General features: G+C 43.2%; 1 protein-coding gene across 21 annotated transcripts in view; it reads left to right on the plus strand.

Moving 5' to 3' along the window:
- Window positions 1–15,530, plus strand: part of MICAL3 (microtubule associated monooxygenase, calponin and LIM domain containing 3) — a 184,909-nt gene extending 169,379 nt beyond the window's left edge. For 14 of the 21 annotated variants that reach the window (XM_033162764.1, XM_033162763.1, XM_033162766.1 and 11 more), the window contains 6 exons: window positions 1,040–1,090; window positions 11,403–11,468; window positions 11,598–11,648; window positions 14,163–14,262; window positions 14,866–14,939; window positions 15,031–15,530. In XM_033162764.1, coding sequence (XP_033018655.1) covers window positions 1,040–1,090; window positions 11,403–11,468; window positions 11,598–11,648; window positions 14,163–14,262; window positions 14,866–14,939; window positions 15,031–15,215 — 527 coding nt within the window. In that variant the 3' untranslated portion in view covers window positions 15,216–15,530. The remainder of the gene's footprint in view (window positions 1–1,039; window positions 1,091–11,402; window positions 11,469–11,597; window positions 11,649–14,162; window positions 14,263–14,865; window positions 14,940–15,030) is intronic. The other 7 variants (XM_033162772.1, XM_033162783.1, XM_033162773.1 and 4 more) reach the window with 5 other exon arrangements.
- The last annotated feature ends 530 nt before the right edge of the window (window positions 15,531–16,060 follow it).

Below are 16,060 nucleotides of genomic sequence, written 5' to 3' on the forward strand. Positions count from 1 at the left end.
AAAGTCTGTTGCATACATCATGACTGCTTTAATAAGGCTCTTCATAGTTTACCAGGATGTATAAAGATTTCCAAATGTTATATACTCCCAACAGACATTGACATGATTATTAGGCATACTGGATGCGCTATTTAAACTGGAGGGGTTTTTGTTGGAAAGAACCCTTACATTCTGCAGAAGGGGCACAGCAACTGCTTAGCTTTTCTTAGCTATATGGTTCCTTGCCCAAATCCAGACACCCCCGGCCCATGTGGCCATTTCATGTTTCCTAGTTCTGACAAAACATCCTATAAAACAGTATCTGCCATTTATGGAAAGTGATTGCAAGAATGTAGGTGTGTGTGAAAAGTTACCAAAGAATTGGCTATGCCCGTAGCTTTCCCAAGGCCAATCTTACATGCGAGATCCCAGATTCCATTGGGCTTGTTTATGGATTTACCCCAGAGGTGGAAAAAACTTAACAAAAAGAAGCTGCAAGAGTGAAGACCCTAGTACTTTTCTGGTTGCTTAGCCGACACAAAACAGTGTAGCTGAATAAAATGAAGGATGAAATGAGAGGACCCAGCCCAACTCCTTCCCCTGCTCTCTTGAATGGAGATGTATCCTTCCCGGAATTTCCTCCCTACTGGAGAATGTTTGTGGATCCTTCCTTAATGTCCCCCAAAATAACAGTGCAGTGCCTCATATTGATACAAACCAGTATAGGTGACAAATCCTCATACAGAATCCAGCCTGCTCTCCTTCGCTGCCTGGAAATCCATGCCTGCCTGTCCTCCCTGCCTATTTACCAGGGAATACTTTATCCTCCCCCTGTCTTTACAGTATATACCGTATATATGTATGTGTATATATTTATTATAGAGTTGCATGATTTCTTGTTTCTTCTGTTTCTGTCTCTCTCTTTCCCTGTCTGCTTCTCTTATTTATGCAATTTCTCTTACAGAGTGCTGCTTTGAATCCTGGGCAGGGAGTGGGGAGGGCTAGCAGGGGTGGGTACTTGAACCAATAACTCTCTCTCTTCACCGATTCCTTGTTGTAGACTATTGGGGAGAGTCTTATTACAGTGACCTCATCGACTTGCACCTGGGTGGTATGTATGGCAGAACCTCTTTGCTGGCACTAACCCTGCTGACACCTGCTCCCGCCACCCTCTCCCTCCACCTACTTCTTTCCATCCCTGGCTCCTCACAAGCAATGAGAAGAAACCAGTCTTGCACCTAATTGATTTGCTAGGGCACAACCCCTTTTCCAGCTCGGAGGAGAACTAGCAGTCCTTAATGAGCAGTGTTTTGGAATACGTAGTAAAATCTCACAACTGCAGAGTTGGCAGGGACCCTGAGGGTCATCTGGTCCAATGCCCTGCAATGCAGAAATCCTGCTCACAGCCTTCCCAGGGCGGCCTCGAACCACCAGCCGTCTAGTTAACAGTCAGATGCACAATTGGGCAACGTTACATGAAGTCTAGGCTTTTTGCAGGGGGGAATGGTTTCCATTGTAGTTTCCTGTAGGGGGAAAACCAGGAATGAAAGTGGAAGAGATGAAAGTGGCAGAAGTGCAGAGAATTTATTTCTCATCATGTTTTGAATATTAAACCCCTTCTTAGGGGTTGATTTTTTACTCCCCCCCCCCAGGATAAACCTCTGCACCAACTTAAAATAACCTTTCCTGAGAAAGAAGTTTAATACTCAAAATTTGTTGGGCAACAAATTGTTTTTTGTACACATTATGAATTTTTTTCTGTTTTATTCTGGGATTCACTGGAGGCCTGATCCAAAGTGTCACGTGCTGAGTTCTGTGCATGCACAGGGGACTCTCTAGTAAACTGGGTGCCTTCTTTTTCCTCCAACACAATAATTCTGGAGAAACCATTTCTGAAACATGGAGGTTAAAAGCCCTGAATCATCTCCTCCTCCTCTCTCCATTGGTGACATTTAAGAATTTCAGTCCATGAAAGATTATGCCATAAAAATGTGTTAGTATTTAAGGTGCTGCAAGACTATGTTTTTGCCACAGTGTACTGTACTATCCTTCTGGCATTTAAAAATGTGTAGTGCCACATTATTGCAATGAAAGACTTCCCATTCATCTTGTGGCAGCCAATGAAATGGAGGGGGACAAGGAAGTGCAATATTATATGTTGCATGTTTTTGATTTCTAAGCATTGCAGGGGATCCAGGAAGATGAGAAAGAGAGACATGGGATTGCTGCTCTTGCCAGTGGTCAGTGTCTGGGGTGAAAAGTAGTTGTAGCTTGAATGTAGTTTCAGGTGGTGCTGCTGTAATAAAAACACAGGGACCTCTGGAGTACTGTACATGTACAAGACTTTAGCTAAAGGAGCTCTCTGGATCATGGCCTCTTTTCAAACTTCATCATTTAACCTGGGGTAGCTAACCTTTCAGATGTTGTTGAACTATAGCTCTCATTAGCCCTGACTATTGGCCATGCTGGCTGGGACTGATTGAGGGCCATAGGTTAGCCACCCCCAGTTTAGCCCCTAAACTTAGTTGTGGCATGCATTTTGTTGATAAGTAAGTCCAAGCTATTGATTAGATTTTTCTTCCCAAAAATAATCTAGCATTTATATTATATACTTTATTCTCCCTCAAGGATTGTCCCCAACCCTCAAAGCAGTGACAGCTGTCCTGTCAACACACTTTGTTACACTTTATAAGGACTGCTATATTTTCTTTTTAAATGTTATGCTTCTTTAAATACCATTGCCTGTTATTGTAGGGAAAGTTATACAGATTATCATACTTAATCTGCACTGCCAAACTGCAGTTTGAGTGCTAGAGTTCCTACAAATGGATGGGTGGCCAGGAGAGTACCTAATTGTTACACATGCCCTGTCATTTCTGAAATTAAAAAAGTGTTTGAACAAGCCCTCAGATGGTATTCACGGGCTCTTTCTCTTTCCTTGTGTAAAGTTCATCTTCAAAGATCACCACAACATGATCTAGTTCCTATTCTTTTCTCTTTGTCTCCCCCCCCCCCCATGTATAGTGACTTTTTATGAATAACACCCCCCACTCTGCAGTAATACCGGTATTACAACTTTAACACAGGCCAGCACAAATTGTGTCCCATCAAGCTTACCGGTCATGTATTATGACATTGCAGGTACTTGATAACCTTCCTGTTTTTGCAGTCCAAAGCAAGCATAAATCAAAACAAAACATCAGGTGTTGCTTGAAACCCTGGTGGGCTACATTTGACATGGTGGGTTACCAGGCATGCAGGACTGATTCAACACATATTTGGTACTACAGCTGTTTTCCAAGGTGTCTTAAATTCTGGTCCTAACTCCTTGGGAGTTGGTGACAGGAGGATGTATTGCCAAGTCTCTTTAAGGTGACTTTTGTATATCACTAATGTTTTTGAACTATTGCTGTGTCACTTCCATAAAAATCAAGCAAGCTACCAGTGTTCTTCAGATTGGCAGTTTGCAGGTTAATGAGATCAACAGTGTTTTGTGGTTTCAACCCTTATAGTTTAGAAATAGGTAAGTGGTAGCCCAAGAGGTTATAGGCCCCCAGGGATTTCCTAACTTGGCCCTATCATAGTCCCAAATCTCAAAGGGCCCCCCTTTCATTATTTTGCACCTTTCCTCCATGCAAATGAGACATAGACCCTTTCTTCCCCATTGTGAGCAGCAAAATGCTCTGCCAGTTTTCTCCTTGCATACTTCAGCAGCTGACATGGAAGCCAAATACAGAGGTCTGTTTGGAGAGTTAAGTGCCTGAGGTGCTTGGCCACCAAACTATTTCTTGTTTTAACATGTTGTGGGAGCTAACAGAAAGATTTAAGTCCTTTCTTCATGCCTCCACTCACCTGGAGTCAATCAGTAGGTAGAGGAAATGCTGTTGGCTCTCAAGCCCTTGCTCAAAGCAAAATGACACATCCCTGCTAGAAGGAGTTGCTGGCTCCTCTCTGGAGACCAGTGCTCTGCCTATGTGGGGTTTCTTTCCAAGTGTGCCACTAGGGGGCATTGTGTGCCCACAGACAGAGCTGTAAAAGGGTTAATGCAAAGTTATACCTAACAGGTCCTGCTCCTAGCTGATGCAGCTCCCACACTACCTTCTCCTTCTCCCCCACCCTTCCCTTCCCAATTCCCTCTTGAAGGCAGCAGTCTTGTCATTTTTGCTAACAGTGGCTTTAAAAAGTAGTCATCAGAGTCATTTAAAGGGACACTGTCGTTTTTCACGTTAACTAACCTCACTTTCTGTCCTAAAGAACTAGCATAAGTAAATTAATAAATCTCATTTGCTTCTCATTATTATATCCTTTTGTTCCCTACATTTCCTGTTTGGATAAATGTATGCAGTATTAGCCATGGTTACTTCTTCCCTACACTTTTGGGGTTTTAAAGGCTTTTTTTTTTTTTTTTTTTTTTTTTTTGCTAGTTTCACCTCCGGCCCAGATTGGGGTAATATTTCACAATTCCAAATGGAAGATCATTATTATTTTAAACTGTCTTGGTTTCTTTCTTTCTTTTTTAATCCCCAACAGAAAACTTCACTATTTCGCAGTATCCCTTTAAATAAAATGCAGTGTTATGTGCAGAAAAAGACACACGTGGCTTTGTAGTGTTAGTTCTTTTTATACTGCTTTGTGACTGATGTTTGTTCAGTACTTCCTCACAGGGCTGCCAGAGTGCTCAAGAGTCACTGTAGCGTAGGGGCTAAGAGACTGAACTGTGAGCTAGGGAATCCCTGGTTCAAACCTCACCTCTGCTGTGCTCATTGAGCCACCTTGGGGAAGTATGGGCTTAATAATGGCTGCCTTAAATGGTTGCATATAGTGCGTTTCTATGCCAAGTACCTTGGCTATTCAAACCTATCATCCTATTATATCTATTAAGATATAATAGGATGATAGGTTTGAATAGCCAAGGTACTTCACAAAGCACCGTATAAATGCTAAAATGAATATGTACTTCTAAAGGCGGTGACAGAAAGTACTCCCCTTCATCTTGTCAGTAAATGTAACCATTGGGTCTCAGCCTGAATTGACTTCTGCATTCACAGTGGGTTCTGCTCAAGATAAAGGAGGAAACATGTTCCAACCATGTGCTTGCTGTTCCCTGGGCATATGTTCATTTGTGAACCGGCTACTAAGTGCTCTTGCTTTGATACGAGAGAGATTCAGCGTGCAGGTGTATTCTTACGACCCCTACAGAAACAGTTGTTATATATGGCAGAGACCTATGCCACACCCGTGAATGCCTGCGCATGTTCTTGTATGGCATATGCATGGCCTAAGAAATGCTCAGCAGTCATGGCTTGATCACCTAGTGGGTGCAGGCGCAGGATGTTGTGCTGAGAAAGGGCTCCGTTCAGGCATTTCCCTCTCACCACTTTAGGTGTTCAGCGCCAACAGCAATTTCAGGTGCTGGCATGAAGATGTCTCCCATTATTCTTGGTTTGGACTCCAATATCCATCGTTGGAAGCGAAATTCCAATGATTACATTCAGGGCTATGGGTGCCAAGCTCCAAACCCTTTGGTCAGAATCATACTCCAGCTGGGTCAGTGGGTTAGATGGAGGCAAATTGGACAATAAAGCCCAGCCATGGTATCACCAGACCTTAGCAAGGGGAGTCCAGAAAGCTGTGCCAGGATCAAACCAAGGTCAGAAGGGATCCTTCTAGTTCAAAAGTAATCCAGGACAGCATTGGTAAGCGTGGGGTCCAGGGTTCAGCAACTGATGAGCTCTAAGAAGGAAGCAGGGGGAGGCAAAGGAGTCAGGTTCAGAAATAAGGAGCTGGATGGTGGATTGTCTTCAACAAGCAGCAGACTCCAGCTGAAGCCTGATATAGCTTGGGCTCCCAAACCCAGCTTCAGGTGCTTGAGTCTGCTATAAGAGCCTTTGCTCTTGAGTTTTGTTAGTTACAATGAGCCTTTGACTCAATAATTACACAGCAACACTGCACTCCCAAGTGTGCATTCTCTCAGTGACTAGCTGCCTGGGCTGGATCTTCTGGCACCAATGTCTTTGCAGGCTGAGGAGTTGATTCAGCCTCCCCTTATGACTTTGCCGGGGCTTCACTGCTGGGGTGGCTCAGGAACACACGGCAAGGTCCTTTCAGAGCATCCCCTAGTACCTGTAGTGTAGTAAGCCTAGGCAGAGGCCTTCTGGTATACCAGGGACTTCAGAACTCTCATTATGGAGGTGGGGGGAAATATTTCACCTCGGGTCAACGATCAGGAGGTCTTGATTATATTGGTTTGAATGCATGTTGTTTTTATCTTTAGCTTGTACAGCAAATTAATTTTCAATTTTATTGTATAATAGTAAAATGTATCCAATAGCCAGAATCTTTTTGGATGTCTCTAAGTAATATTGGAATAATTATTTTTAAGCACTAGCAAACCAGGGCAAAAGAAGGCAGTGGTGTAGCCAACAGTATCAAGGAGTGTAGAGGCAGTACTGGTCTCTTGGCATGTAAGGAGTCAGTTTCAAGGACTCTGTAGCAGGAGGAAAACATGGTTATCAGCATTTGATGCCAATGCCAGGCTTATGGCTGGGTAATCCTGCACTGGAAGAAAGGGGAGGTATAATTGGTTATAAAACAAAGTTGAGCAGAGATGAAGGGGCAGGTCTGACAGATGTTCACAAGTGAGATGTTCAGACTAAAATGCAGGGGGTCAAACACGGCTCAAATAGAAATTTATATTTCCCTACTTCTCTCTGGATTCACCTTACTCAGTGGTTCAGCAACCCCCCCCCCCTTGCTTCAGTTCCCTGACTTGACTTTTTTGCCTGGTGATGCATAATGCAGGACACCTTTCTCAAACTCTTGAGTGAATTCTTGAGTTTTGGAACATCTGATGCCAAACTTAAGTGATCATATGATGTCATTATGCATGCTGATTTGAATACATCACACTTATAGGCTGATTATCAATGTCCAGTGAAAATGGGGGAAGGGGTGTTTCATATTTATTATATATCACATACTGTATCATATGCAGAAGACTAACTGCAGCCAAATGTATGGGATTTGTATTTGTATCCAGTGTTAGCATCCAGTGCACATATGTGTGCATGCATTTGTACAGTGGGTTTATCTGTTTTAAAGTTATTTTAGTGCTGCAATAATCTAGGGTTACCATATTTCAAAAACCAGGACACCACAAAATTGTTGAGCTTTTTTTTTTTTTTCAAAAACGCCATAACAGCGTGATGTCCAGGAAAATCTAGACGTATGGAACGTTACAATAATCCACTGGGAGCTGTACCTGTACCTAGTGCTTAAACAAAAGGGAGACGTTTATAGTAATAAAGTAACATCTTTGGGTCTCATGCGTCTTACTGTCAACTTTTTTTGCAATGGTAATACAGCCGTACCTTGGATCCCAAACGCCCTGGAGCTCAAATGTTTTGGCTCCCAATTGTCGCAAACCTGGAAGTGATTATTTTGAATGTTCTTTTGGAACCTGAACATCCAACAGGGCTTCCGCAGCTTCTCGTTGGCTACAGCAGCTTCCTGCAGCCAATCAGAAGCAGCACTTTGGTTTTGGAAGTTGAACGGACTTCCGGAACGGATTCCATTCGACTTCCAAGATACAACTGTAGTTAAGTTAATGCAAGATGGCTGTGTATTGCACCAGAACTTAGGCACCTGTACTTCCAAGCAAACATGCATAGAACTGGATTCCAAGATTCATTTAGCTTGGGCGTTTTTGTTTCTAGTTTGGGAAACATACACAATAATGATCTTTTGCTGGATGCACTCTTTATGTTGGAACTCTGCAAGTATCTGAGCTACATAAGATCTATTTCAGTTCATGTCCTAAGCAAAACAAAAAGGATGGTGTGATCACGTTCAAGTTTGATGCCTTGCTGCATGGTACTTGAAGGCATTTCTTGACCAAACCCAAAGTGAGTTGAGTTGCCGCTTGATCCTAGTTGGCCTAGCAAAAAGTTGATCAGGATCAGTCTAGTTTTTCAATAAGGTATGTATTTCATAAATTGCTGCAGGCTTTTAAATAGTCACTCACTAGTCAGTTACCAGTGGTGAATAATCATCTCATGGCGATGGAAGCTTTTATAAATTGTTACACATTTTGTTCTGAGTGTACTTTCAGGCGGTCTGTGTGCTACACATAACTTGCTAATATAGGCATTTCCTTACCAGCAAATAGAAATGTTTGCTGTCTAGGAGCCTTTGTGATCTTTTTTTGCTTTAAGTTCAGTGATGCGGATCCATTTATATTATTGAATTATCTGTATACATAATGGACTATTCAACGCATCTTTACTAATCGGATGCTATGAATATTCTCTGGGGATTATCCATGGAGTTGGATAAGACATACTATTCATGTCCCAGCTTCTGCTGCAGGTACTGTTGGGAAAAAACATTGTAGCTACTGGATATACAGTGGTACCTCGCAAGACGAATGCCTCGCTAGACGAAAGGCATTCGCTAACGAAAGGGTGACTCGCAAGACGAATTTCCCTATGGCCACGACTCGCAAAACGAAAACATTTTGCAGTTTGTTTTTTTTCCATCAAACATGCTTCCTCCAACCATGCTTCGCAAGAGGAAATTTCCGCTGTACAACAGCACTAGCGGAACGAAATAATTTCGCCTTGCGAGGCACCACTGTAGGTTTATTGACAATAGTGGCAAGAGGCCTGCCTAAGCCCAAAAATCTCCACCCTCCATAGTTGATATTTCAGTCTGCCTTATCTCTTGAAACCAATCTCTGCTTACTCCAGTATCAAACTCTGGGAGCAAGGGTATCCTGTGGTTCCAACTGACTTAGTTACACCCTAGATGGAGGGGATTGTCGGGGGGCTCCATGGAGACACTTAAGGTATTAAGTCAAACCATGGTTTGCACTAGCAGTGGTTTTGCCTCCAAGCTCAATTTACTCTTATCTCACCTTCCCTGGAAATCTTCAGGGGAGATCCCATGCATTTGCCTTCAAAATTGGGATGTGCTCTGTGCTTGCATAGAGGTACTGTTATGCAAACTGGCATCTGCATGTGGGGCAGGAATGGGAAACCTGTGGCCTTCCAGATCTTGTGGGATTACAGATCCCATCAGCCCCAGCTAGCAAGGGCAGTGGTCAGGAGTGATGGGAATTGTAGCCCAACATCACCTGGAGGGCCACAGGTTCCCACCACCCATTCAGAATCTGTATCACTGAGTGTGGCAGCTAGAACTAGGCTGCTGCAACCATGGAAGTAGTAGTAGCTCCATATATAGCCTTGATACACACTGAATCTGCCTAGAAGCATAGAAGTCTAGTAGCAGCCCAGTACACCATGGAATCCACCCAGTTCAAAGCAAAACATAAAGGTCATCTTAACCTTAATCATAACTGAGGAAGAACTTCAGCAAATGCAAGAATATTCAGAGAGTATTTCCCTTTATGTACAGCTTGACTGTGCTTTTTAGGACCATTTAATCCAAGCAACCCACTTGTATTCTTGTATTTTTTTTACACATGCTAAGAATGGGATACATATCTATCCAAGACTAGGCCTTGAAAGAGACCTGTGAAGTAAAAACAAAAACAAAGCACCATTGCATTGCCACTTCAAAGAAAAACCTGTGTGCATTGTTACACTGCATGGATTTTCATGGACCTCTTTCCCAAGCAACGAAAATACTTTAAAGGCATTCAATTTGTTGTTTGTTTGGTGTTTTTGGTAGTGGCAGGGGGGGGGAGAGGAAAAGGTTGTCTGAGGATATATGGAATGTCTTCAGACAAGATCAGTCTTCACGTACAGATGGGCACCATGTAACATGCATATGTGATGTAGTTTTAACACTTTTCACACTGAGTATACATGTTTCTTCCTGTTGAGAGTTTCACATTGCTCATTCACACACTATTTGCAAACTGATGTGCCTCCTCCCTTTTAACTTTGGTCTGTCCTGTGTGTTACTGCTCTAGTTCTGTGATGGTCCCTTCTAAAAGCTGTTCCCTTCCCAAGCCTTATCTTCATAAATGAGAACTGAGGCTTTCCTTCTCCATTATATGTGCATGTAGATCTGATTCCAGTGGATTATGAATGTCCTCTTTTTTATAAATTCAGTCGCTCCTTATTACACAGTGGCATTTTTCTTTGACTTCCGTTCTACTCATAGATTAGTCAATGAGCCAGAAGTCTTTTTGTAATATATAGATCACTGGGGGTTGAAAAGCACCATGGACTGCACTACTCAAGCCCCAATGATCAGCTAGTTGCTGGGGCTTCTGTACACAGCAGCAGCCAGTTCTTCATCCCTATTCTACAAGATTATTCATCTCTTCATGTATAATCTACCACAATAATTCCCAAACTGAGGAATTCATTGGATAATTGATGGTTCTTATAAGTGCCAACCCACAGGAAGAGGTATTCTCTTCATCAGTGTGTAAGTTTGAGAAGTATTCCTCCCATTTTATTATTTTTTATAAAAACTACCTCTTTTATCAGAAATTTGGGAAATGTTAATTTACTGTGTTATATCTACCGGTAATTAATTGCCACATACTCAAACTTCTTTCCCTCCCCAATTAAACAAACAAACAAACATACCAGTGGGGCATAGTCCTCAACTTTCTGTCTACCCTTGATATTGGCAGGGCCAGAAATACAAACTATGCATGAATACATGTAAAATACCAGTCAAGGCTTTGGTTAGACCCAGGATAGGGGAACATTTGGCCTTCCGGAAGTTGCTGGACTACAGCTCTCATCACCCTGACTGTTGGGCATGTTGACTGGGGTGAATGAGAATCCAAAAACTTTTGGGGCAGGGGGACAACAGGTTCTGTATCCCTGGTTTAGTCTAGGTTTGTTTGCCCATCATAGTCAGTCAGTCCTGTTTTGCACTATGATCTGCCTTTGTTTACTAAACACATAATACTTGCCACTGTCAACCTACTTCCTTGGACACACACAAAAACCACATGGAATGTGCCAAGCTAATTTTAAAGATGGCCTTTTAAAACCTATTTGCTTTCCTGGTCTTTTAGAAACTTAACATTGTCCACCCTCCTGTTAGTGCTTTTATCTCTTAACTACACCATGTGACATGGAGGGTGAAAAGTCACCAAGCACAAGAAATGTCAAATGTCGGCATTTCCCCTTTATCCCAGTAACTTTTGTGGCCCACACTATTTCCCCTCCCAGTGCCACAGTCTGCTCTTCTCCATTATTCGTGTTGACAAAGGATGTTCCATCTGTAGACTGTTCCCCTTGTTTCTGCTTCTCCATTTCTTGTATTATTATTTTCTTTTCTACTTCTTCTTGTTGTTTCCTTTCTTTCTCACTCTTGTGCTTTTTTGTCCTTTTGCTTGTCTGTTTATTTTCACCCTGTTTCTCCTCCTCTTCCTCTCCACTTCCAACTTCCTCTTCCCTTCCTTTCTTCCTCTCCCATCTTTGGTTCTATTGAAGTTGAGCCCAATGCCGGGACACCACGCCGTAGACCTCTCTCCTTCTGCCCTTGCTGTGCCCATGAAGGTAATGTAATTTCTTGCATTCCCTCCATTCCGTTCCCAAACCGCCATTGGATTGGTGTAGAGACACTAGTGAGCTAGCAACAATATCAAGTGGCTCACCGCCAAACTTTTCTTTCCTTCAATCTCAAAGAAACCCTCTATAACAACCTTGTTATGAAGTGTGTCTGGCAGGATCGTAAAGGTACAGTATCCTTTCTTCAGCTGTGCATTGTGGGGATAAGGATAGTCTTGAAGTTTATTGGCGCAATTGATCAGAAATGACTGTAGTGGCATCAGTTTCATGCCTTAAGGGTTCTGTTTGGCATGTTGGATGATCTTGCAGGGGAATGAGGGGTGAGTCTACTTCCTTAAAAAAATACACATGGGTTAAAGGCATACTGTCTTTTGTAATTACTGGTTTCCCCAACAACCCTTGATTTTGAAAAGGCAGCCTCCTGCTCTGCCATAATCCAGACTCGTCTCCTGCAGTCCATATCTTGCTAAGCATCTTCTTTATCCGAAGTGGAACCAGATTCCCGCTGAAGTGTTTCCATTTCCCAAGGCATGGGGGGAAAGGGGTGGAATGTGACCGCCATGTATAACTTCGGCTAACCACTCTCTCTGCTTTTCATGGTGTGCTTTCATCTATTGTTCATCTTTCCTCCCCACCCCTGCCTCTCCCTCTGCTCATTGGCTGTCTAAAAATAAAAAATAAAAATATATCTACATCCCACAAATGAACAAAAGTTTCCTTAGGTCAGTGTTGACATGTATTTGGCTGTTTTGTGCAGAAGTTTCTTTTCTGATTATCCTCACAGTGGAAAGGGTGGGGAGATATCCCAGTGCTTCTCATAGCTCCAATGCACTGGGCATCTGCATGTGTAAGCTTCTTCTCTCTTTCCACCATGGCTATGAGGGCACCTTGTGCAGAGATGCTCAGAGAGGCTTAATTGGGACCAAGCAATGGATAGGATAGCCATCCACAGCCATGATTGGCTAGGGTGAGATTTTCATACTCTGTATGTTTGCTTCTTGTGTTCTGGAGCTGTGTTGGTGGTTTTGGAAGAGGAGGAGAATTCTTGTTACATGAGAATTAGTGGTAGGAACAGGGCCACCAAGAACCTCTGGCCCACTTTGTTTTCTTGACCGTGATGGGAAATACGTCTTGCTGCATAAAGGCATCCTCAGTTACAAATGACACATTAGTCAGCGCCATCCAGTACTGACAAGCACTACCAGGAACAGATAATAATGCTTTGGTAGCTGGATCCGACTTGGTAGCTGACCATCCCCATTCTAGAATGTCTCCCTTGGGCTTCCATAACCATAAGAAGAGTCTGCATTTTTGAATAATTAGAATAGTGTCTAATACAAATATTTTGCCATTTACACATAAGTAGGTGCAGATTTTGCATCATATTTTCCTTAGAATAGATGTTCCCATTAGTTTTATATGAGATGAGAACTCATCTATGGTATGGATGAGAAACAGGAGTAAACCCTGTGGTGGTCTGCAAATTGACTGTGTTCTTTCCATATACCAGTTTCCTAAACTATTGACACCTCTGATAGGATGGTGAAATCTGATTGGCGCAGGAAACAGCTGGAATCCCTCTGGGCCTACAGTGGTTAGGCCAAGACCCTGATCATCAGGAGCACATAACCAAGGCTTCACTTGCTTCCAAACTGATTTTCAGGATCTGAATCCAAACAGCTACCTATAAAGAGCTGCATATTTCATTACTAGATATGAGTTATGGATGTAGCTCTCTAAATTAACATAAAATGGCTATGCTGTTTATTTCATATCAGGCTTTGCTACTGGGTCTGCCAGCTTGGTTTTCATCTATTAAGCTTTTATTGAAATACCTGGGAAGCTACCATGTTTCCTCTTCCTTTTTTTATGTGAGCAGATTTTCATTGTGCTTTTCTACCATGAACTAGTGGTCTTGAGCTGGTGAACTTCAGTTGATTGAACCTGTATTTATGCCACACAATACGTGTTTTTTGTTTAAGTGAGGGATCTCTAGCAGACACATTGAGGCAGATCTGCCTGTTTGTGACTGATAAAGCCAAGAGGAAGGGAAATTATTGATAGCAGTGGTCAGGAACTGGTTGCTTTCAGTCATTAAGTTAATGCAGGTGGCTTGAAAAGGGGAGAGCACAGCACTCAAGACTACAATACTGGTAGGAGCCAGAATCAACTCTGAAACAGCCCATCAAGGAACTGTTGGGACTGAATTCTTACAGCAGTGTGTTCACTAATCGCTCTATAGATATGTAAAGTGGACAAATGGGTGTTGTGTAAGGTGTGAGTGAGAAAACATGGCTTGAAAAAGGTAGGCTTTGTTGGAAAGTGTCAGAGCTATGTTTGAAAGTGTCCAAATTGAAAAGGACAACAGAAGAAAAATACTGAAAAGAGACTGTGATTCTGGCTATTGGTTTGGCGGGAGGTGTGATGGGGAAGGTAGATTCAGGGCACTTAGATCCAGTGGGGGGTTTTGTTTTGTTTATTTTACTGGAGGTGACCCTCCTTCCTGTGTGCCATAGACAAACTAAACAAGCAGATCTGACAAGAGTGCTCTGGCAGCATCTAGCTCAGCTTTCTTTGCACATTTTGCCCCACTCCCATTTTTGTTCCTGCCTGCCTGCCTGCTGGATTTATGGAAATGGCGGAAATCTTTCTCAAAGCTGACCTAAACTGTTCTCTTGGCAGGCATGGGGAAGAAGGACGACCCCAAGCTGATGCAGGAGTGGTTCAAGCTGGTGCAAGAGAAGAATGCCTTAGTGCGCTATGAGTCGGAGCTCATGATATTGTGAGTAAGGAGAGAAAATTCTGCATGCTTGGTCCACTCAGAGAAGGGAAAAGATGATGCAGCTATCCCCAGGCAGAGATATGTTACAGAACCTGTTTCTGTCTTCACCTTTGCTGTGATGACAATGTACAGATGGGAATCCTGTTGCTCTGGAGACCCATAGGAACCCCAAGTAAAATAAAATTTTATAAAATTGATGAAGTGATCTGCTGCTGAGACCTGGTTCTCTTAGCATTTCCTTCTCATTCATGATTCCAAATAAGGTCAATGTAAGAAGGAAGATCTTGTCCCTTGCAGCTCAGCTCTGATGTGCAGTGGGCAGCAGGGGCCAGATGGAGTGACTTGGCATATTCCTGTTATTTTCTCATCTGCCTTTCTGACCATTCCGCAACGTGGGTTTAGGTGAAAAACCGACATGTATGTTGATCAAGGGAGGTTGCTCTGAACAAGGTTCTTAGTACAACTGAAGGGTTGCCTTACAATCAGAACTGAAAGGGAACACCTCACTACCTGAGCATGTTAGATTTTTTTTTTAAGCCATTAGCTTAGACTGCTGCTAAACCAACCCAAACCAGACATTTGCCTATTCTTCTCTCCTTGCAGCGCTCGGGAGTTGGAGTTGGAGGACAGGCAAAGCCGACTGCAGCAAGAACTTCGGGAGAGGATGGCAGTGGAAGGTAAGTCTCATCGATGTACTCTAGTTCCCAGTAGAAAGTCCCACTACTTCCTTGGCTAGCTTGACAAGTCTGCTTGTCGCTTTCATCCTAGATCACCTAAAGACAGATGAAGAGTTGTCAGAAGAGAAACGGATCCTGAATGAAATGCTAGAGGTGGTGGAACAGAGAGATTCTCTTGTGGCCCTCCTCGAAGAGCAGCGACTCCGGGAGAAGGAAGAAGACAAGGACCTAGAGGCAGTCATGCTGTCCAAGGGATTCAACTTAAACTGGTCCTGAGCTTAGCAGCGCACTCGTCTGCCGATCTGTGTTGTCCAGTTGGCATGTGCCAAGTTGGCTGGAGCTGCCTGGGTGGAGGAAATACCTTGGCATAGAAACCTCTTGAGGGTTCTTGCAGCACCTGAGTGCTTCTTCCTGAGGGGGGGTTGGATCGCAAAGTGCTGAGGCCTGTATGAGGCCTGCAAACCCCAAGCCTGAGGTGGTCAGATGAGGTTGTGTGCCTTCCTCAAGGACCTGTGTAAAGAGGCCATTGAGTTTTTGTGATCTCTGAGAGAGACTAAAAAATGAGATGAAAACATTTTATTAAAAAAAAAATACACCACAACTTTAACCAATTCAGGTGGGCTGTAGCTTGTCCGTTTCATATTTACTTAGCTGGTTGTGTTCTTGTTTTTGTTTTGAAATACAAAGGCAAGAAGTGGCTACTCTCTTCTGAAGCATCACCCTGCAGCAGCCCATGGGAGAGCAAACCACTCTGTACCCCAGAGCACACTGTGTGTATGTTTAAGGTTCTCCTCACCAAAGAAGCCTGAAGCTGCCATTATTCTGGGTATGGAGGAACCCTGAATTCAGAGAGGACTGGAGACTTGGAAGGCTGGCTGACATGAAATACTTGCCCCGTGCGGTTTCTACAGAAGATACAGGCTCCAGTGGACTAGCTCTCTTTGCTGCAGCCTCCACAAGTTGCCATTGTTCTAAGAGGGGAAGAGTGTGCAAGCCACCCCCTTTCTGCCATGCAGTGCTCTGGACTGAAAGTCAGAGTTTTCCTGTCTCCATTGACATTAGACTGCTCTGTTGTGAACCTTGTGACAATTTTGACACTGGAAAGTGCTGATTTTGAAAAT

This window comes from Lacerta agilis, chromosome 10 (assembly GCF_009819535.1).
Source record: "Lacerta agilis isolate rLacAgi1 chromosome 10, rLacAgi1.pri, whole genome shotgun sequence".
NCBI classification, from domain to species: domain Eukaryota; kingdom Metazoa; phylum Chordata; class Lepidosauria; order Squamata; family Lacertidae; genus Lacerta; species Lacerta agilis.